Source organism: Trachurus japonicus, chromosome 15 (assembly GCF_045865225.1).
Source record: "Trachurus japonicus isolate A0001 chromosome 15, Traja_1.0".
NCBI classification, from domain to species: Eukaryota; Metazoa; Chordata; class Actinopteri; order Carangiformes; family Carangidae; genus Trachurus; species Trachurus japonicus.
Genome location: NC_140921.1, coordinates 22,937,376 through 22,960,920, shown reverse-complemented (window position 1 = coordinate 22,960,920; position 23,545 = coordinate 22,937,376). Strand labels below are relative to the sequence as shown.

The 23,545-nt window shown below is 40.2% G+C and overlaps 1 protein-coding gene across 2 annotated transcripts in view; it reads left to right on the top strand.

Moving 5' to 3' along the window:
- The first annotated feature begins 675 nt into the window (after nucleotides 1-675).
- LOC146973721 (gamma-aminobutyric acid receptor subunit pi) overlaps nucleotides 676-23,545 on the top strand; it is a 48,651-nt gene continuing 25,781 nt past the window's right edge. Inside the window, exons 1-2 of one of the 2 annotated variants that reach the window (XM_085800551.1) lie at nucleotides 676-925; nucleotides 10,191-10,284. In XM_085800551.1, the coding sequence (XP_085656677.1) occupies nucleotides 10,232-10,284 (53 nt within the window). In that variant the 5' untranslated portion in view covers nucleotides 676-925; nucleotides 10,191-10,231. Of the gene's footprint in view, nucleotides 934-10,190; nucleotides 10,285-23,545 lie in introns of both variants that reach the window. The other variant, XM_085800552.1, reaches the window with a different exon arrangement.

Here is a 23,545-nt window from a genome sequence, read left to right as displayed (position 1 = left end):
CCAACAGTTATGGCACACATGTTAGTTAAGATCGGATCATCTGCTGCCTGAGTGACCGCCCTTCACTCCCCTTAGGGCGTTTGGAGTGGAAGTGGTTCACCGCCCACTCAGAGGAAAAGTGGTGAGGGCCTGGGGAAGTTGGGCGACCTGAGTCCACCAGAGACCAACACCTTAATTAATTGCAGGAGTGCAGGAGGTCCTCCATCCTACCGTGTAGGCACTGAGCTCCTCAGAGCAACGTGTTTGTCTGGGACGCTGATTAGGAAGTGTAATAGCTTAAAGTGCTGCTGCGAAGCGTTAAACGTGCACTGACAAGATTATTGTCACTTGATTTCTTCAAAGTACCAAAATAGAGAATGGCTGATCACACAGTTCATCTCCTTTGTGTCACTATTGTTACATTACTGCAAGATGATCTTTTTGATTTGTAAGAGGGGAATCGCTATTGACGGGGAAAATGAATATTCACTAAAAACCTCTTCAAGCAAACCTTTGTCTCGGGTGGAGAGGTGCAGGGAAAAGGGGGGGAAACACACCTTCATGCTTTTAGATGTGGCATGAAATAACGTTTTTTTTTTCTCCAATACTGTGCAATAGCAGCGAAACACGCAGCAGACACCATCATGACAGATTTTCAGGGCATTCATCTTGGGCAGCTTTGGAGACTCCAAATCAGCTGCGAGTCCATGGCGTGCGTCATTGCGCAGCAGCGCGTCCAGCCCATAGTGGTTAATGGGAATCCGCTGACAGAGCACAACCAGTTGTTTGTGCAGGCATATGTATGCGCGGATCAGCAGGTGCCTAAACTGAATGGAAGTCTCGATTACAGCCACAGCGATCTGAGGGGAAAACGCCTGCGTTACGGACTCTTATTTTGCAGGATGCGCTGATATCTACAGGACATGCACGCGGTGATCGGCAGTTAGGCTACAGGTAAAGTTCGTGTTTAAACTTATTTACTCTGTGATTTTATCGTTTAAAATAGTGGTGGCACCTGTTCATCTTTGCTGCGCCTCAGATTGGAGACCTTTGTTTTGTCTTTCCGTGCGCTTCTTTTTTTCTCACCAGTGCGTCTCTGAATAGAGAGTGTGTGTCATCCACTGCAGGCTGGATACCAAAGTCCGCTGTGCATTTAAACTTTGAAGTATGGAGTGATGTTTTATTTAAAGTGCGACAGTCTGTTAAAAAAAATCTACTGCAGTCTTATCACGGCGCTGCCAGCCACATGCATGTATTGTGTGTGTGTGTGTGTACGCGTGTGTCAGTCCGTGTGTATACGCGCGCGCTTTACTGCGTGTGCATGAGCGTCTCCTTTCTAAATTGTGCTGCTTTCAATTAATTTTGCCAGTGGAAGCTGCTGGTGCGTGGATGATGTTCTTTCTTAATGTGAATGCGGGGTTAGGAGGTTAACAAGTGTTTGCCTGACCATACAAGCCACTTAATAGTTGATAGATTTTTCCCCAAGGCCATTTTTTTTGGACAATGTGCCCAGTTTATAATAGGAAGAGCATCCAGGTCCTCCAATTGTGGTCAAATTGCAATCCTTAATTGGGCACAGGGGTGATTTTTATGGCAGTTATCTGAATGACAAGAAGGTGAAGGTCAGGGATGAATTTAATAGTCCCCCTTAGGGTGCTGTGTCTCTGTAATGGGTGATACATAAATGAGGAATTTATCAAAGTTGACCTGTTATAGCCTGTACATTTCCATTTCCAAGCCACTGTGTGTGTGTATAGGTGCCTCTTATCAATGGAGATGCTTATACTTGGGCCAATATTTACCCAGCAGCTCTGGATCAGATAAAAACAGTTAAGCTGTCAAGTCAACAGACAAATGCTCCCAGCAATGCTATGACTCCACTGCGATAAAAACAGTAATTAAAATCACGCTAATGCTCCGTGAAGCCTTATGGTGAGTTTCGCTGAGTCCTCCTCTAATTTGTCGAACTATATTTACCAGGGCGATAATGCCTGTAATCAGCGGAATAAGCCCAGATTGTAAAGCAGAGTTAATTTCTGCAGATTTTTGTTCACTCGGTGGCTATAAACTGCCAGCTGTCTTTCAGATATAGCTCTCAGCCGTCACAAGAAGGCAGAGGAGTGATATTTCCATAAGTAGAGTTGTGTGGAGATAATGGAAAGGCTCTCTGTTATCATCAAAACTCCAGAGCAGTGAATGGTATTTTCTTCCCCCTCTCACATGGACAACATGGAGGAATTAAAGAAATGTCAGCCTTAAACAACAAATTGAAGTATTGGCGTGGCTGTGCCTCACTGGACACGTGCCAGCATTGTCTTGGTTTTTCTGCTTTCTTTCACTGTATTGATTTTGTCCCTCTCCATTTGCTTCTTTTACCTGCTTATTGACTGCTTTCTGTGGTCCAGCTAAATGGGAATGTTGCCCTGTGTCATTGAAATGGGCCGCTGGTGATTCATCTCAGTCGTTTGACTCAGATTTTCTGGAGCACATCTCTTATGTCAGACCTTATCATCTTGTGACTGATTTTTCTTTTTTTTCTTTTTTTGCACAGTTACAGTTTAGACTGGATGGATTTGTTTGCCACGCAGGTGCATCCTGGCATCAGTTTGAGTGCATTTCTGGCTCATGTCTGATGGGACCTTGCCTTGACTTAGCAGCACAGTGTCATGTGTCATCAGTAATGTGATCTGATGGCACAAGTCCTTCTGGTATTGTCCCTTCTCGGGCTGTCACAGTGTCCAGATGCATCTTTAGATCAGCTGGTTTCCCTCAGGCTTTACTTTTCAAGGATCACATGTGATAGAAATATGGCCAGAAGCCCTGAGGTCTGGTGCAGATGAACCCTCAGAGCTCTCAAGTCCTTACATAGAGTATGTTTCACTGGGTGAATGAGTCCAGTGCACTAAAATATCTTTTAATGTAATCCATACTTGTCTGAAGTCGGTTTGCAAGACAAAAAATCTTACAAATTCTTTTCAAATCAATGCCCCACCTTGTCTACGGCTCCACATCGAGAACATAATTGGTACAATCTCCTCCCATTCTTGATGTATGAAGCAGTCTATACCAAAATCTGTCTTTGAACCACCTCACCAGTGGGGCAGCCATCAATATCAAACTAAAGATTTTATCTGTGTGATACAGTGCACAGGTGCAGTACACACACTGAGACATGGCATCACATAGGAGCTCTATCAAGAGGAATGATGTAACTTCTCCTGTTGTGCGACATTTCAATGAAATGAAACATCCCATTTCATCAGTTTTCTATAGGCAGAGAAGCCAAAGATGTAGTGATGCCAATTTTTACTGCAAGAAGAGAGGAGGATTTGGGATTTCTTTTCTTTTTAAAAAAAAAATCTCAAAAGCTTATTTCCTGGAGGTATAAATGAGTCCTTCTCAATTAATGAGTTTTTATAGTGGTGTTTTGTGAGCTCTTCAATATGTCCAAATCCTTTAATTATATGCCTTTTTAATGACATTGCTGGTTCTCTTTTCATTATAGCCTGTTCTATCCCAGCCTACAGCACTTAGTGTTTTAGTAGTATGGCATGATAGAGTGGGTATTTAGGTATTAAGGGTAATGCCCATCAGCTTGGGCACCACATCCTCTGTGTATGTTATATGAGGTCACTCAGCCATCCATAATTAGGGGTTTCTCTCCTTTTATAAATTTCATCAATGAAAACAGTAATCACAAATATTTAACAGCCTTCATGAAATGAGGCTAATGTTGACATTATTTATACAAAAAACATTAGATTTTTGCATCACAATGTAAAAGTTCTTTATGATGTGTTGTGTGATAACCATGATGATGGCTTTTCTTCATAATGCAAGTTTGGCTTATCTGTCTCTTCTGACTCCATAATTCTCATCGCTGTGATAACTGCTGTAATTGCCAGCCTGCACGTCCCCAGTGTGTTTGAGCGTCAACATTGCTGGCTCATCCCAGTAATAATGCAGAGTGATGGACACCAGAGACCTGTCTGGGATGATGAGAAATAGAAGTCACTCAGAGCCTGAAATGAAGCTTCTAAACCCGTAGATGAAAACAGGGGAGGAGAGGCCTTCGCCTAGATGAAATCCACAGAGTCCTTAATGTTGCTGTGAGACACTGCCATGGTGTGTTGAAAAGAGAAAAGCAGACGGCGCAAGACAGAAAGTGAGAGTGAAGGGGGGGTGAGCTGAGGAGTACACAGAGTTACAGATACTTTTACATAATAGAAATGTTGGTTAGACTGTGGCAAGAACCTTAAAGGCCCTACACCGACAACATCAGCAAGAGATTTTGATAACAAAGATGAAACTATCCAGCACAGAGTGAAATGCTCTATTACTCTGTTCCATCACTCTCACATTAGTGATTCTGTTAGAGCTATTTTTTGCTTCAGTGTACTTGTGGAATCTCGAAAGACATTTTGAAGATCCTCCAAAAAAAAAGCACGCTGGACTGTTTGAATGGACTGGATGAGATGAAGAACTGGTTCTTTTTGTGTTACATGTTGTCAGACTTTTGTTTTGACAGCCATGATCAAAGGTTGTTTTCATCCTTATTGTTACAATTGTGCATTTTTGATTTGTTCTCTTTCCTGTTGTCTTCAGTCGTCTTAGCATCTGGTTGTAAGGTACAGTACTGTCTCTACAATAGCTTCCCATTTGACTGTTTAGTCCTGAGGGGTGACACTTTGAACGTACCATGATCACTTATAATAATTGTAAGAATGTAACAAAAGGTCCACATCGTTTTTAAGAACATTTTTGTGTCGTCTCACTTGCCCTGTCTGGATGATACATGTGGAAAATAATTTGTCTGACATCCTATCATAAAGCCCAGTCACTGTCTCATTACCAGCTGAAAAACAGTCAGCCTGAATGAGCCAAAGCTGTTTGATGATCCAAGATGACTTTTGATCGAAACTGCCTAGTTTATGGCCCGATGCTGTTAAAATCAGTTTGTAGATAAGACAGGATGATAATGTTCTCTCTTAAGCAGAACATCCTGCCCTCACTGAAAAACATGCACTGAAAACCATAAGCTGATGAAGCCAGCTTATAATGATCACAGCAGGATATAACTATCGAAAGGTATGCTTACATGGAGCGTAATACTCAAATTATAATCAGTTTAAAAGCCCAAACATATCAACATAGACATCTCCATCTGCAGAGGGTATTTTCAACCTTTTCATGAACCAATGAAAGTTAAATTGCATCACGTAAAAAGATGAAACCAGTTTACCTTCTGTCCCTATTCTTTTTTTTTTGCAGGCCCTCTTATTGATAGCGAGATAAAACTTTTGGCCCAACATATGCCTGGGTCCTCGGGCGTGAGTCTGGCCCGTACACCATGTTGTTGGCTGGTTTTGATATTTTGTGCGCTAAAGAACTGGTCCAGATGTGGAAGTAGCATCTGACAGTCATGTTGTACATCGGCCAGATTCAGACCACAGAACCTAGCCAGAGGAAAAAATGCAGTATGGGCTGCATTTATTTTGCTCTGTCACTTTAGCTGCTCTGATTAAATGTGTTAGTTCATGTAAACACCATCGAATCACTTCTCATGTAAAACTTTGACCCAAAATCTTCAGTTGGAATAATTAAAATAAAAAATATGCACATAACCGCAGCCATAGGCAACTTCATCAAGCAGGGAGCTACAGGGATGCACAGATCCCGTATCATAAATAAATGTAGCTGCATTCTACCATAACAGGCCACAGACTGTGTCAGAGCAAGATGTTTCTTTACAGAAAATGTTCCCTAAAAACTGGGAAAATGAGAGCACTGTCAGCATATTGCTATTCAGCTCTGGCAGCTAACCTAACTTATGGGATCAGTGTCTGTGGAGACAAAAATGTTTTTTAGACTCTAAAACTCTGGACTTACTCTGACGGAAAAAAAGAGTCAGAAAACAGGTAGTCATGGACTGACTCAAGCATCACTTCTTATCTGTACTTGGTGCAGTACACTACACTGTAATGACATGACGTATTATGCGGAAAAAGGCCTGTTCGAGGTGAATTCAGATTTAGATTCATCCAGATTGTCCCCCATAGGGAAATATGTTTTCACAATCCATATTACACATGTAAACCTACAACATGTGTAATATGAATTGCAAAGTAGACTAAAAGTACTATAGCCTACTGTAGTCAGACTCAGTCAGGGCATAATTACTATTTTGTAGTATCTGTAGATATTTTAAGAAAGATATTTAGAACAAAGTCATGGTGAATGTGTTGTCTATTTTGTAAGTCTGAAAAACCTGTTCTTAACATTAATTGCTGGCTAGATGACTTTAAGTACTTTAAGTAAGCTACTTAAAATTCATGAAAATCTAGCTAAGCTAATATGCTTCATATTAATATGTGGAATGTCAGATACTGTATGCTGGAATTCAAACACTTTGTTGTGAACAGTGATAGTGAGCCAGTCAGATTATTATTTCCCGCTGTTTTAGCAACTTAGGTGTAATTGATGCAGAGCAAGCTGTTTTGTTTTATCTGTAGCTTTACAAAATATTGGTTAAAATGAGAACTGAAATAATTGCCAATCAGTACATCAAGGAAAGAAATAAGAACAAATGACTTGTGGTGTTGCGTCTTGAAGGCCACAATGGTTGACATGCTAAAGATGTGACTCATCCATGATGCCTGGGATAAATACCTTGAAGAGCAACAAAGGAGAGAAAGGCTAGAGAATTAGATGACGTGCTGCTTGAAATATCTTTTTATATTTGCTGCTGCCCTTTTCAAGTCAGCTTAAAATCAAATTGTCAGTAGTTAGAGTCACAGCTGAAAGACAGGCTTCACTTTCGAGGACTGTTATCCATCCTCCCACACTGGAGCATCCTTCATCAGGATGGTCACTGAGCTTGGTTGCATGCCAGGACAGATTTAGCAAACAAACATGGGCTGAAGAGTGGAGATATCAGTTCATGAGCCCCGCTTAACCCGGGGAAAAATCATGGTCTCATCTCCTAAAATAACAAACAAGCAAATTTGGTACTTTGAAGACTTGGATTAAAATAGTGATGACTAACCGTCAGGTCCGAGGGTGTTTACTGTATAAATGCATGGGCTGTGAGGCTCATTTGAAAGCTGTGTAATGAATTTACATCTGACAAAAGCTCCAAAAATGTATTATTGACAGTGACAGATGAATCCAATTACATCTGATACACAAAAATAAATTACATATTCCCATTTACTGTCTGACCCATTGGTCATTAGATAACCAATCGAATGTTCAATAGTTTCTTTTAATGGCACACAGTAGCCTACTCCTGAGCCCCGGAATGGTTCTCCAGGTTACTGCAATGTGCAGCATCATTAAGCTCTGTTGAGCTGAGAGGGATCAAAAGAGTTACATGTATTTATAGAATAGAACATACAAATGATAGTTTATGACCTGTATTTGAATGAGTAGGAAAAATGTTAATGTCTTTGATATTTAGCTAACCAAAGCAGCTGGACTTCTGGCAGCTGAGAATTCTTCTTGCCAGAACCCGATCCACTTGAGGCTAAACCACAACATTTTGGGCCAAACATCCACGGGGGACTGGCAGCAACATAGAGACGGCTGCTCTGGTATTCAAGAGTGCCTTCTGCACATTTTTCTTCCAAAGACAACACAAATCATCTGCTAACATGCTAACCAGTCTTTACTCGCTAAGCTAAAGCTAAATGGCTGGTCCCCTTTCAACCATTTTCTAACAAAGCCCTCCCACGTAGATCAGTGTAAAAAAAAGTTTAATCGTAAGCCCTGTACTTGTCTTTTCCTAAAAAAAACAAAAACCATTCCACTCATTAATTTGCCCAGTTGCTGTTTGGGTAGAGCATAAACGAGTGCATCAGTCTGAAAGTAACAGTGTAATTTTGTTTTTTTCTAATATTGCTTATTGAGCTTAAATCACTCTGAAGTGGTGTATATTCTGGGGAACAAATGGAGCAGACTCACAGTCATTTGCTCATTCTGCTGTGACAGATCAGCAGAGAGGTGTGTGCGCAGTGGAAATATGATAAAGTGATGTGTTTTCTTCCTAATGTGCTATAATACAAAATAGAAGCAGTTCTAAATTTAAAAGGTTTAAATTATTTCCATGATGGTGATGTCCTGTATCCTAATTCATACTCCAAGAAGCAAAAACCAACAGTTGGACTCTGCAACTCAGTTACTTTCTGGCAGAAAGTTAGATGAGAAGATTGATAATACTGCCACATCTGTCCTTAAAAAGAAGGCTAAACAGCTGGCAGCCAGTGGGCTTAGCTTAGCACAGTGACTAGAGAGAGAGAAACCTCTAGTCTCACTCTGTCTGAATCTGACAGAATTTACATTTTGCTCTAAGCTGTGGCCAATGGCACACAACATTTGGTTTGGAATAACAGTTCTACATGTCCTATTTTAGGTGGAGTAGCAATCAAATCCCAGTTTCACTCATTATTTCATTTACGACTGTAAAATTGTTCAAACATTTAAGGCAAGGACTGAAAATTTTTGATGACATACTAGTGCTTCTATGTATGTATGTATACACATAGTTTCTTTCATTTCTCATGACTCATAAAGCAAGGCAGCTGAATGAGCATGACTTCAGTAGTGAGTGAAAACATTAAACATTCCTGCAGATCTGTCAGGATCAGTCATGTCACTCACTGCAGTCTGTTCAGCTGTGACAAAACTGGCAGAAAAAACAACAACAGTACCCTCCTTTACTATATCTGTATTTAATATTTTTAATGCTTAGTCCAATTATTATTGTTGAATTCATATATCTATCATACAGAGGCACCAATCCAAAGCAGACATAATATATTATGGTAAATCTCACTGTCAGTTGTTAGTGGAGATGTCACCATGTGGAGATTTTCCCACTCTGGATAATGAACTTGTGTTACCAATTAGAGATGTTTTTATTCCAGAGATGTGTGTTGGCTCAATATTAGAAGTGTTACCTTCAGATGCTGCCACCCTCATTAATGTTATCAGGTTCCCTGTAGACATTAGATTTAAATCTGAGATATTTCCCAATAGACGTTTTTGCTTTTCACTTTGACACAAAATTTTCTGCCACTGCCTTGTCGGTCAGCTCTTCTGTTATCACATGATAAAACGCAGACAGTCTGTGATGCAACTCTGCTCTGCTGCTGCACAGAGCCGACATTTTCAGTATAGCGTATATTGATACAGTGACTAGTTTTTTACAAATTTGATTTTTTCCCTTTTTTTTTTTTTTTCATTGGATGTCCATGGGTGTACCACTGCTATGTGGAAATGGACCAAATAAGTTTCATTTCTCTGAAGTCAATGTAAGGCCAGGAACACAGACAAATGTGTTTTATTCAATTTCACCTCAATGATAATGCCCCATTTTCTGCACTAGGTGTTATGTAACCAAAGCTGTAGCTGTATAGGTGACATCACCTTATTGCACCACTGTGAGGCCACTTTTAACACCGCAGCCAGAGAAGTTTGCCTTCAACTTGACATTAAATATTTCCTCAGCCCAGCTTGCCGTCCACAGCACTCAGGGCTCCTTGTTTAAGTCATTCTGGTCTCTGAAGGTATTCTGCCTGCTTTTATCTTAAGAGAGGCAACGAGGGAGAGAGCAGAAACAAGCGGTCTCTCTGAAGGAATCTGCAATACGCTTTATTACTTTTTACCCAACTCTGAGCCAGACTTAGAGTTGGGGTGAAGTCATTAACAAGAGGTCATTATACTGTTGAGAAAATGTCTCTCGGGCATGTCGGTGCTGTAACTGGCTGCAGTGTGATTCAGAAATACGTCTCCGTGTCTGTGGAAAGAATATGTGAGAGATAACCAAGCGGCACAGGATAACTTATCGTTACCTTGGTGATGGATATCTTCTCAGTTGAAAAAATATTTGTGGAACTGCAGACTGTAAAGATTAAAAATAGAAAAGGGGTCACAAACCTCCCGTGATTCCTGCCAGCTAAGAAAGATTTAGAAGCCACCGTTCCAGCACAAGTACAATGTAAAGGTAAAGGGTTAGGGTAAGGGTTAGGGTTAGTCACATATACAGCTCGTCACATATACAGCTAGTACAGTGAAATTCTTTCTCTGCATTTAAGAACATGCAAACTGCACAGAAAGGACCTGGGCGGCCGGAGATTCGAACCCAGGACCTTCTTGAATCTACTATCATTGCTTGCATCCATCTAAACTGAGTGCTCTCTGTCCCCTTGTTTCAGATAAGTTTCCACCTGGTGTCTCCTCTACTTCGGCAGCCATGGCTTTCTTCACATCTGGAGGGACCATGTTCACCATCCTCCTCATTTTCAGGTAAGAACGCTTAGAGATCGAGGGAGAAATACAACCGCTGGGATCTGTGGCCACACAGCTCTCTTAACAGGCAAGAAGCGTAATCAAGTCGTGTCAGATTCTAATTTGTAACAACACCAAAGCACTGCATGAGGATAGAGAGAGGTACTCGGTTGTATCATTTTCTCGCGAAACCATCGATACTCAATAACAACTCCCCATGCATCAGGCAAGAAGCATTGAAATTCCATTGCCACGTTCATGACACTGCTGAGCAGAAGCGATGAGGCAGGATCCAGCACCACATGCATCAGTCATTGCATACAATTGGTGTTATAATCCCTGCAGAGGTCATACAGAGAGAATGATGGGATGTTTTGGTGCACATTTGTCTGTTACCGTGAAGAGAAGCCTCTCCTCTTCTTACGGTTTATTTTCAAAGCACAGAATGCACTTTGCACATATTAGATAAGGCAAACCCTCTGGGTCCCACCGAATCCCGCTATAAGACATTCTCTGTATAGTGCAGCGCCTCTTTGCACAATCAACTCTAGCATTAATGTGCTGTAGCAGGTTGCCTACTACACTTATGTAGCCATATGCATCTGCTTTCAGTGTAGATGCCATATGCCAGACATGGGTCATTCAAGCATGAAATGACTTAATTTCATGAATCTGTGAGCCTCCAAAGATTCCATGCAGACTACTTTTACCCTGATCATTGTTGTATTTGAGCGCTCTCTGTGTAATGACGCTGCCACCACTGCACTGCTGCCATTAAAGCGTGTCAGTCAAAGCTTAGAAAGCCATAGGAATTTGACATCTCTGTTTCCTCTTTATCTTTGTTTGGTTATAAAAGAAAGAACGACATCAAATGCAACTTCCATCAGTCTCTTTTTAGTCTTTTTACCCCAGCTATGTTAATTAAGTCCCACAGACTCAGCGATATCTCAGAAGCAGACATTGTTTTTGGGTCCTAATTGTGTTCAGTCTAATGAGCCAGGGTAAGTTCCCAGTGACCATATGTCTATATGACTTACATAATTCAAGTCGTCCCTGCTGTCAGCACTGATGACATTCTACATAATAACTGCATGAAAAAAGTGGCGTGGGGGGGGCAAATGGTGTGTTTTGCTGTTATTGAGCTGGAGCATAATGGGCTTCTGTCTGTATTTGGGACTGTTTGGGTTGTTCTGGATAGGTCCTAATTATCCTCTGACTGTTTCCACAGGGTCTGAGTGCCCCTCCATAGTCCATTGTTACTCTGAGCATGTTAACTGGATGATTTTAAGTTTAATAACAGAACTGCACCTCCGTAAAGTTTCACAAAGCTCTTGTAGACTCTCCGCCTTTGACCATGAAATTCTTTATTCATGAGTCAGAATATATTTAATATAAATAATGTGAATGAGAAATACAATAGAGGCCGCTGACAGCCTCTCCAGGCTAACCCTTCATGCAAACCGTTATGGTTGAGACACACAGAAAAAAAAAGAAGCTTCTCCAAGTGTCAGCCATCGTTGACTAAGAAAAGGCTTAGTGTGCAGCTGTGCCTTGTGATGCTCAATCACTTCAGCTTATGTGTAGAACTGGTCTGGAAAATAGAACAAGGTAATTGTTTTCTATGTGTCAGTGTGTTGATGTGCAGCCCAGCATGAAAGAAGTTCAAAAACATATTTAGCGATGAGTGACCCCAAAGAGAAAACGCTTTCTTTTGTCTTCTCTTTTTTTTAAATTTTGACCTTACCTATGTAAATAAGTGATTAAACAAAACCTCTTCTTTGTCTGTGCTCTGGCCTGTTTCATTTGGTGCCTGATTAAAAATAATCTAATTTAATAATGAAAATTAAAATGTTCAACATTTGCAAACGGCACCAAAGAGCTCAGTATGTAATTGGTATGACCTCCATGACATTGTGTATGAAGACCATGGTAAGTTGATTTTCCACGCTTAGCAGCCCATCAGTGAACGCTCTGAGCCACTCAGAGGCTTTGATAGCTTTAGCATGATTAGGAAAGGCTACTTGTCCTCTGCCAGCTGAATACAAACGTCTTATGCCCATTTTCACCAACATGCATAGGCTACTTTGATGCAGCAGCTTTATGAAAATGACACACGACCTTGGGGATGCTGAAACTGCTAAGACCCTCACCTCTGGGCAAACAGGACAGTAAGTACCTTGTTATGGGTCACAGGTTGAAATAACGGAGCCTCATAAAGGGCCATGAAAGCCACACATTAATCTAGTAGAAAAATGCTCAGGGGCATGAATGGCCTGTAGAAGTCTGTGGAAAGACTGATGTCTTGCTTCATGTTGAGGATCCACTGCACCAACGTAGATGAATTCCACAGTGACTAATTCAGAAATGCTTGAGTGTCTAGCCTCGGACTCTTCTCATTCCTCTCCCGTGGCCCTCACTGAAAAAACCCTAGCAGCATTGGAGCACTGTTCTTCTCCTTGAGTAAAAACAATAAAGCACAAGAGTCAAGAAGACTGATAAAAAAGCAGTCACTTAAAGTACATAAAAAAGAAGTGCAGAATCTATTTCATGTGAGGCACTCAGCCATGGATTTTGTTGGTATGTGAAGTATTTAATTCACTAATTGTCGACTAAATATGGTAATGGTGTAGATATTGCACATGCTTCAAAGTCACCTAGCGCATTGGTTCCTTTATTCTTATAAAGAATATGTATATAATTGTCCTTTGCAAGAGTCAATCAGAAAGAAACAAAGGTCAACCAAAGATGTAGCATACTGTAAGTTGCCTACATAAACGTACTAAAACTACAAACAGCTGACACATTTTTTCACCACTAGCTAGTGTAGCTATTAATCTAACAGCTCCTTGAATTCAGTGAAAACTACTCTAGCTGACTACGTATTTAATGTTTACAGTAGGCATGCATTCAAATAAGAACACTTAACATGGTCTTAAATTAGCATTTACAGCCATAAGGCTAAATCTACCTTGCAAAATCTACTGGTAACATCTTGGATTTTATAGGCTACTATGAGGGGAAATAGGCTACTAAACAATGGGCATGCTATTCATGACTATGTAGGCAGGAGTACCTCACAAAATATAGATAGTTTTCTATGTGCTTGATCTGTGGCATTGGAAGTCCCACCTATAGTAGCAGTGAGATTAGCATACTAAAATTTGAGACTAATATCGGATGCAGCAAACTCAGTGTTTAATCCATTCCTTATATATTTGCTTTTGTGTTTTTTCAAACACTTTAAATGTCAAGCATCACTATCAATAGCACATTACACACACCCTCAGCATCACTATTCAGGGGAGGATTTATTGCCCAATTAGTATATGTAATGTACGACGATGTAATGTAAGTCAAACATGATCCAAAGAAAGTCTCCCATATAGCCTAGTGCTCATTTGATTTACAACTATATGATTAACTGTGATTTTCTTTGTTAAAACAGCTTTATGGTGGAAGGGGTATATTTATATTTTGTGTAAGCACACTGCATCACTCTGCAAGTAATTTAGCAGCCCACATTTACAAACAGAGGCTGCAGCATCAAAGCAGTCATGCTTGATTTCTCATTTAATCTCTCTCAATAGAGGCTTAATAATATAAAGTAGCACGATAATACTGCATATAGGCACCAATGGTTTCACAGCACTGGTTACAGAAAGCATGGATAAAATTTTACCGAAGCCTATTACAGGCAGATTAAAGGCTTACGCTATGCTTTTCTTGCTTTTACTGGAGAGACATGACTTACTCCTGTATAGAAATCCATTTCATGTCATCTTTCTTTATTGATTGTCACTGGAGAGATTAGCGTACCCCTATGCTTAGATAATTACATGACTGGATTGTCTGGAACCTGACATCACAAAAAGGAACATGAGGGAAATGTAATGGCTTGAGTTGATAGTACCGTATTCAAGTTTAAAGCTGCAGTTGGTAAGCTGATGAAAGTGAAAGTAAAGTTCGCGACTTGGTTGGAAATTTTAAGACAATACACCTTTATGAACCTCTGCCAAGCGCCCCCCCCCCCCCCTTGTTGTCTTGAAATTTCCGACCAAGTCGCGGACTTTACTTTCACTTTCGTTTGGTCGGACGTGTAGGAGCGGCGATTGGCTGCTCCTCCTGCTCCCTCTACCTGACTGGTGGAGAATCGTCGGTCGCGGTGGATTTCAGCAAATACGATTACAGGCTGTAGGTGGAGCCAGAGGAGTTGGATTTTGTCTTAAAGAGGAACTAAGCAGGATTTCTCCCGTGGCTATGCTACATTTTTGCCTTAATTAAAAAGCTCCGGAGTAATTGTGATAGTTAACTACATGACTTGTGACTTGTTACGAGTGAGAACGGAGGCTGTCTGCCTTCACCTGGCGTCTCACGGCTGAAAACCAACCTTGCAACATCAGTGTAGTACCTGGCCGCCGTCCCGGTGTCCCAGCTCTCGTCTCTGCACCCCGTGACACAAACGTGCTCTGTAACCCCTAATCTTTTGTTCATGACGGTTAAGACTACACAAACACACGCACTGTAACATCGTTTATGTTATGTAACGTTATCCACCGCTCAATTTATTGATTTTTCGCCGGCTTCGTTGTAAACAAATGCACGGCTGAGAGCAGCGTAACCAGAACAGCGGAAAAGCGAGCGGACTTGCATAGTTAGTTCCCCTTTAAATTATAATGGAGCTTATTAATAATATGACTGAATAGTTGTTACCAACTAAAGCGTTAATGCTAAAAATTGTTTTTTTCGTGTCATAGTTTCATAAGAGTTGTTCAGATTATGGATTAAAAGAAAAATTCAACTGAAACTGTAATATTTTTTATTCTTGAATCAGAAGTAAGACGATTGAACTAAGACTGGATACAGTTTGAAGATATGTTCAGCAGTGAGAGAATGAGATTAGACTCAAACAAATGGTTTGGCACATTGATTTGGAAGAGTGATTCTCAATGTTACTGCTTTTGACAAGTTAATGCTGGAGGCGCTCTCTCTTGTCACTTGTCAAGGGTTACCAAACTATAGCACCATTGATGTTTCAGAACTGATGCCATGGCCCATTTAAAGTTTGACTGAAAGACAAAAAAAACACATAAGGTCAGAGTTTAGTCTTTAAACAGAGCGACCTAAGACTGCAACCAAAGATGCTGCAGTTGTAACCATAGAAACGCATCACAACATATGATACTATTTCCATCAGTTTGTCAGTGATTTTACTAAAAGCTTCCAGGATTTTTGCGATGAGAGGGCTGGTTAGAAACAGGTCATCAGTAACTGACAGCTGAATAACCCTAACCTTTTTGTAAAAAGCTTTCAGCAGCTTTTTCCAGTTTCATCAAATTCTACTACTATAGCCTATTTTATGTGGTCAGATTTTATAGTTGTGCATTTAGCACGATTGGAGTGATGTCAAATGTCTAGTAGAGTCAAATCTCTTGTGTCACAGGAGACAGGTCGAGGAATTCTTTGAATGTGAATATTTTCTTTTTTTTTAACTGGAGAACCTTGGTGCCTCATCTCCTCAGAGTTAAATAATGAGGCAATTGAAATTCTTTTAAATTACACAAAATCCACATTTCTCTTTACTACAACGGCTGTTAGTAATTGCCTTGTCTCGCCTATTTGAAATTCATCGTTTATCATTTTCTGCAGCATAGAGAACTGAAAACCAGTTTTTCATGTTCATTAAGTTTAATTGTAGGTCCCCTATCTGGAACAATATCTTCCCTCTGTTGGGTTTCTCTGCCATTTCCATTTTCACAGAAGTTAGTCATGGTGCCATTGTCAGTGAATTTCCTCCATAGACCTTATTATTCTGTAGTGTTTGACTCTCTGAACCACAGGGCTGGATGTGCTGAGTACCCTTTGTATTTCTGTAGGATCATTTCAGCTCACATCAAGTTTTTGGGAAACAATACAAACACTTAGCACCACTAAGAGTTGTGAAGTGTTTGTGAATTAATTAATGTTGGTTGTTCTGACCGCAGGGAGTTTCCCAAAGGAGATTTAACAATTAGATTTAGTTCTTCTTGACAGGGTTAAACATATTCTCTTAAGTAGTAGTTCTTAGTAATGATTGATGTTCAATTTGCATGAGGAGCTGATTTGATACCCTGCTGCAGCTGAAAATGAGATAGATCTGTTCCCAGTCATTTGAATGTTATAGGAAATTCATTTTAAAAATTAGAAACTCCATGGATTTCATCTTTTTGTTTTTGTTTTCTCATCCTCTATTTCTCTTTGGGCCTGATGAATGCTCCTGTTCCTGAGGAAGTTGCAGGAGTTCATCATAGTAAATTATATTCTCATATAAAACTCCCTGTTTGGGCAAGTAAATAAAAAACTTCAACACTTCTATGTTTTGAGACTGTCTATATACAAGATACTGCTATTTATGTCCCATTCTAAACTGATAATCAGTGTTATTTCTGTCACCCCTTTACCATATGTTTAATATTGTTAGCATTACAATGAGAATATATTATGCCTGCTACTGGTCAGCTTCTATAGTTTGTAGGGATGAACAGGCTACAGTAGTGCTTTAAGTAACACTATGTAGTTTTTCGGGCCTTAAAATGATGTTTCTAAACTCATTTCTAAATTCAGTGGAGGGTTAATACAGTAGGACTAATCGTGCCTTTCCTGTTCGGGTAGGAACACAGAGCCACCATGGTCCTGGTACACTGCAGTTACACTAAGCTCCAGAGACTAAACCCAAGCCCAGTCTCTCTGCTCCTCTCACCCACACATGAGCGCCCTGTGCTGGGCTGCAGGGCTGACCAACCTCCCCTCCAGAGCTCCAGCGACACACAAAACCCTCTTTGCTTGGCACTGGCAATGGCAAAAATTTGGCACAACGCTGCTCAGGCTGCAATGGTGGCACGATTCATCCTATTAACCGTTTTTCTACCACTTAAATGAGTTGAGAAACAGGCAGAGAAACTATATATTGTTGCTTTGAATAAACATACCTGATATAAAAAAAAAATACTAACTGTACAGCTGTATTGTTACAGAAATACAGAGCAGACAGGAAACAATTATCAAATTGTACATGTGCAGTTGTTCTTCAATTGTTGCTTTGTTGCTAAATTATGAGATGACACATGACTTTATCCATCTGTGACTGCAGGAAATGGTACGTACCCTCTTGAGTTCAAAAGTTGCCACATCTCCAGTGACTGGTTAGAAAGCTTCATCTGTGACATATAAACTGGGAAGGTCAGCACTCTATCTCCTAGACAGCATTAAATCCAACAGCTACAATGTCACTTAGACAAAACAAGCTCCTATCCCATGGTGTCTGGATGTGACTGGTTCCTGGATTTAGACAAGTGACTCAGTATCAAAAGGGAATATTTAAAGAAGTAGGCCTGTACAGTATGTACAGTATCTGCTCATGAGCTCCTCCAAAGCTCCAAGGTCCATTTCGCATTACAAGACTACAAAGCTGAAGGCATGGATAAGTCTCTTATTACCAAGATATCGCTTTGTAGTGTCATTTTAATTAATACTAACCAGAGATCTAATTTAGGCTTTTCCTTTGAGCTTCTAAAATCTTAGAGCTCGCGTGAAAGAAGATTTAATAAAGAAGCCCTTGCTTGCCTTAAGAGGGATGTTACTGTAGCTGATAGCTTATTCTGTCAAACAGAGGCTCTACATGTAAACTCAAGATCATAGACGTTTACTTTGTATCTCCCTCGCCAACGAAACCATTTTCTCAAGGTTAAAAGCCACTCTAAAACTGATTGTCATGCATCTCCTTAACTCAAACACCACAGCTTTACAGTCTTCACTTCCTGTTGATCCCAGGATAACGCTCAAGAGTAACACTAATTGAATCATTATCTGAGTGCACAGAAGGTTCAGTGTAAGATTTCCCCAAATCTCTCCAGTTTTTACAAGTTGGTGGCATCCAGTACAGCTTTCCTTTGTCAACACTGTCCATCACTCATGTTCTCTGTTCTGTCACTCCTCCGATGGATACTGGTGATGGGCAAGGTACATAAAAACTGCAATCAATCATGGTGACATACCAACCACTGACATAAGTAATTACGATCCTGGAAGGTAAGCTGGGTCAGGCCTTGTTGGTACTTGGATGAGAGACAAAAGTAATTACTCTGTCGCAGCATCTTTAGTATTTTACAGGTATAAACTGGGTCCCAATTCAGAGACAGCACATCATTCAGCGGCTGCATTTGAATACTGAATGCATGACAGTTTCCAAGATTCCTTCAAATGTGACAGAGAAAGGCAGCCTTCTTTCCTGGACAATTGTGATGCAAAGCATTAATCCTCCATGGGCCAGATCATCCTCTTTCAGTTTGGCCTTACTGGTCTATGATGGCAATGCAAAGACTACATTGACCGTGTCCTCCATATTATATGGCCCCTGAGTTGGAAGATAGCTTTAAGAAAAGAAATGAAGACATTATATTTGAAGAAGCAGCCACCCTACAGTTTTAGGACGATAGATAGATAGATAGATAGATAGATAGATAGATAGATAGATAGATAGATAGATAGATAGATAGATAGATAGATAGATAGATAGATAGATAGATAGATAGATAGATAGATAGATAGATAGATAGATAGATGAGTTGAACTTTCTCTGCAATGAAAAGAACAATGAAGGGTAAACAAAGTTCACTGCTTTATTCATTAGTTTTCATTGTATTGTTTTCAGTTGTGAACAACAAAGGATATAATTCAGTCCTATACTCATCTCAGTCACTTGAACCCTACTACACACAGTACCCGAGGGAGTTTTATCAACTTTTTAGCTGATGGCAGGTCGTGTTTTCCTGTGAAATGAGGTGGTAAACTGGAATTGTTTTTTTTTGTGGAAGGTGCGGTAGGTACAACCTTTAGGTAGGATGATAAAAGTTTTGATGAATGCAGGTGCCCTTTAACAGGAAACCCAAACAGTCAGATCTGATAAAAGTGATACTAATGATCAACACATTTCCAGTTCATTTACCAAAATAAAATGTTGCAGGTGTCTGGTGTGCTCTTTGGGTGAAGGATTTCTTTTCCGACCTCACTGAGCAGGTTTTTAACTCACAAGCCTCAATGTTCTCTTTTTCAGAATAGAAATGCTTCGCAGTTAGTTCAGTGTGTGCATTGTGCAGTGTACAGACTTGCAGCTCTATCTTATTTTTCTTTTTCCATCAAAACTTAAAAAAAGAAGCTATATTAAATATAATTATGCATTTGAAAATCCTGCCCAAGAAATTAATCTGCACAGCATCTGATAGCAGATTGGCGACTTTCTAGAATATAATTAGACTTTTATTATACTTGGAATTATATTACTCGGCAAAATCGTAAAGAACTCTATTAAATGCTGCTTGACGAACCCTGGAATACCCTGGGGATCTGATTTAATGTGCTGTTCTATGGAAGTGACAAAACCGCTGCCAACTTATTCTTAACTCATATGTTCTTTGTCAGCAGCTTAACTGGATCCTGACTGCCTTTAATTGGAGAGTTGAGGGTGGTGAAGGGGCTGTTTTTAACCTGGACAGGTTGACAACTACAAGGCTGTTTAAACATCTACAGTACGTGTGCGGTTGATGTTCAAATGGTTCTGGCCTGACAATAATAACATCAGCCATGTTCATGAGCTTGGAAATGTACCCTTATAATTCTAGTGTTCAGTCTGCAGTGCAGTGTTGGGTAATAATTACGCACCTAAATTTTGGCACAGGGGCTCTTATTGGCTGTTTGCTTTTTTTTTTTGTTCATCCAAATCCAAACACATATTCCCAGACTGGAATAAATTAACATTCACTTTTCTTTTTTTTTTTTTTATAAATTCAGGGAGCCTCAACTATTCCTGCTCTTGTCTGTGCGATAACATTGTTGTTTACACCATGACAGCTCTGAATGCAGCATAAATTTGCATGACTCTTCCATCACTTAAGTGTGGACATGTTCGGGGGAGGCATCCATTAACAAGCTTGTTACTCTTTTACATCTGGTGTTGAAAGGAAAATACAGTTAATTACCCTACTGATAGGATTTTTCTGGATGGTTAATTTTTTCTTCATAACGAATCTTTCTTCAGTCAGTTCATCAGTAAAAGCATTACTCTGCAATGGACAGGAAAACATGCTGGTGTAATTATAGTTTACCCACAAAGGCATAAAATCTATCTTTGATTCCTCTCTCTTGCTGCGGATGACGTCTATAGTCTCTGTCAACACAGCGTCAAGCCTCAGTGTAATCTTTCAGTCCATTAGATCCTTAAGCCAAAGATTCAATGTCATTAAATTTCAGATTGTGCACATACTTAAGTTTTAATTAAAAGAATCATATTTGTTGTCAAGAGTTTGAGTCAAAACAATAGAAAAGCCTTTAATGAAATTCATTTTCATACTTCAGATTGATTCTATTCACTTTCAAACTCCAAATCAGTGCATCATGATACATCTGTTTTGCTCTGATGCACCAAAGCTGTTTATTTGACACATCTATTCTTGATATTGCAGTTATACGTATTTGCTTTCATGCTGAGTTACATAATATGATCAATACCAATTTCATATCTGACCATTCAATATGAGGCTTGGTTGTACCCTCCTTTAGACTTGCTTTTACTGTGCTAACCTAGCTTCATATTTAATGATCAGATATGAAAGAAGTGCCTGTATTAGAAGCAATGCAACCCATAGGCCAGTGGGTGTTAAAGGTCCAGTGTGTAAAATGGGGGGAAACCGTGACATCCAACGTTCAGATTCTACATTGCAACGCTCACTCGCTCGTTTGCTCGCTTGCGCTCACCCCTCCCGTCGGCAAAGTGACGGTGGCCTCCAAGGACAAAAAAACTTGTTTACCAAGACTAGGAGTATTTCATGAGCATGGGGAGCGATCAGGTGAAGATCTAAACCATTTTAGGATTTGTCTGCTGTTTCCTACTTCTTCTTTCCTTTCATCTTCTTCTTCTTCTTTGGTTTATTTATGAATGTGAAACTTGCTAGCTGGCTGGATTTTCCGTTCGGGCTGCCGTACAAACATGGCGGCACAAGATGGCAACCCTCTCTTAAGCAAGACCCTTGCTATATGTGTAAAAGAATAATTATAATGCTACGAAAATCGAACAAATTTTATTTATATTTTCAAATGGGTAGTGTATTCAGATTTTGCCAATAAACAATGCCAATCATTACACACTGGACCTTAAAGGGGTTAAATAGATAAATTAGTAATCTGATGTTATCAGGTTGAAAATTAAATGGTCTTTCACAATGTACTGTCATCCTCTGGGTTCTATGTATGGCAGTCCATCCTAGAGCTGGTACAATGTCACCCTCATGCTGAGGTGAGAGGATTATTGAAGTCATTAGGATCCATTGTCAGCTACCATGATTATCTGCACTTAATCTTGTAGCAATCTGCCAAGTAGATTTTGAAATATTACTCATGATGAGTGAGTACAGCAAAAAAAATAATAATACCAGGATCACCAAAGTTCAAGGTACAGTCGTCTATCCAGTGTTGTTGGACCAGAGTATCGGACCAACCAACTGACACACTACTCCTGGAGCTTCACTGCTAACATGGTGACAAAACAAAAGCTTGTTTTCCACCAGCAGTGTTGCCTTGTGGAATCACCACCGACCATACAAACATTTATTCAGACGATCCTCCGTTTCTTTTTCACCAAAAGAGAAATGTGAAACTTTGGATAAAATGCTTTAACACACATAAATCCCTTTTCAGGTCCTCTCAATGACAGACATCCTGCCACTAATTAAAACAGTGAAGATTCTGTCCTTAAAAACAGTCACCCACTTTACACATGGCATTTGTCAATTTGATTACGTACAATAGGCTCCTGAAAGTCTGACTTTCTGCTACTCAGTTAAACTCCGTTCCCAAGAGGCACTAAACATTTTCATCAGTGTGTTGCAGTCAGTAGAAATTACATTATCTTGCAGAACTGGGCATAATTTTCTTTTGCATTAAGGAGAGGAGTAAGGGACTTTCTCTCCTGCATGACAACTGGCAACCCACTGAGGTTGAACCCACTCAGAAGGCCGTGCACACACTCTATCAATTACTCACAGCCGACTCTCCGACCGCTACCTCACCACAAACTGCATAAAGAGAGGTGAGCAAGAATTTGGATCTATAAACATCAGTCTGAAAGCAGGCCATCAGCGCTACCGCCTGCCTGCTGGAGTTGTCTCGCAGCAGGTTTACAAAAAGCTGTGTTTAATCACTCTAAAAAACTCACTGAAGAAGAGTAATGCTGCGTCGAATCCCTCTTGTCAAATCATGCAGCGTTCATTGTTTAGACAGCCGTACGTGTCTCTGTTTTCTCTTTTGTCAGGATGCTGTTTGCCAGAGCAATGATATAGTCGTAGTGTTCGCACACAGAACAATGTACTTTCACAAATTTCACAGTTTGGGGTTTTTTAGAGAGCAGCCTTGTATAAAAGCAGCTTGAACAATATAGCAACACAATTAGCACACAAACATAGTGTAAAGCTCACAGGAACAGGCCTGTTAAGTCACTGTACAGCTCAGGACTCTGGTTAATTTCAGATTGTGCCGGTGCTGTAATTGATTGAGAGCTGTGTGGATAGAAGAGAGCATGACAAGTTGATAGTGCAAGTGAGCAGTGCTTCGGTTTAATTGGCAGGGATGATGGATAGGACTTCATTGACAAGTCCCCCTCCATCCCCTTCATTATTCAGCAGAGGTTTCTATGCCTGCATGTATTATTAATGAAAACCAGGTCATAATAATACAGAGCGCTGTGTGAAATGATTAGGAAAAGTTATTTTGATGTTACAGTAGACCTGTCACATTGTTAACAATACAGTGTGAAGCTTTATAATAAAGGCAAAGACATGTTTGTCCTTCAATTGCAACCACTATAGCCGCGTTTCCACTGCAGGAGTCCCTGGTAAAAGGAGGGGGTAGGAACTTCTACAGGAACTGTCCTCTCATTCGGCCTTCTCGGTGGCCGTGTCTCCACTGCAGACAGGACCCACTGGGCGCTTATGGCGATGTGCAACAGTTTTTTTTTTTTTTTTTACTGCTCTTGTTGTTTTTGCCATCTCAATCGTCATGTAATCTGCTGCTATTCTCGGCTTTTACTGACTTATTCTCTCTTTTTTCCGTCCGTTTTTAGAAGGGCTGACCCCAAAAAATCGAAGCTTCGTTCGTTGCCATGGTAATCGATCATGAAGTCCGTGATCGATTGTTTTTTTTTCTTCCTTTTTTCCTTTTTGACACCGGTTCTCATCGGCAATTGTTACATTAAAAT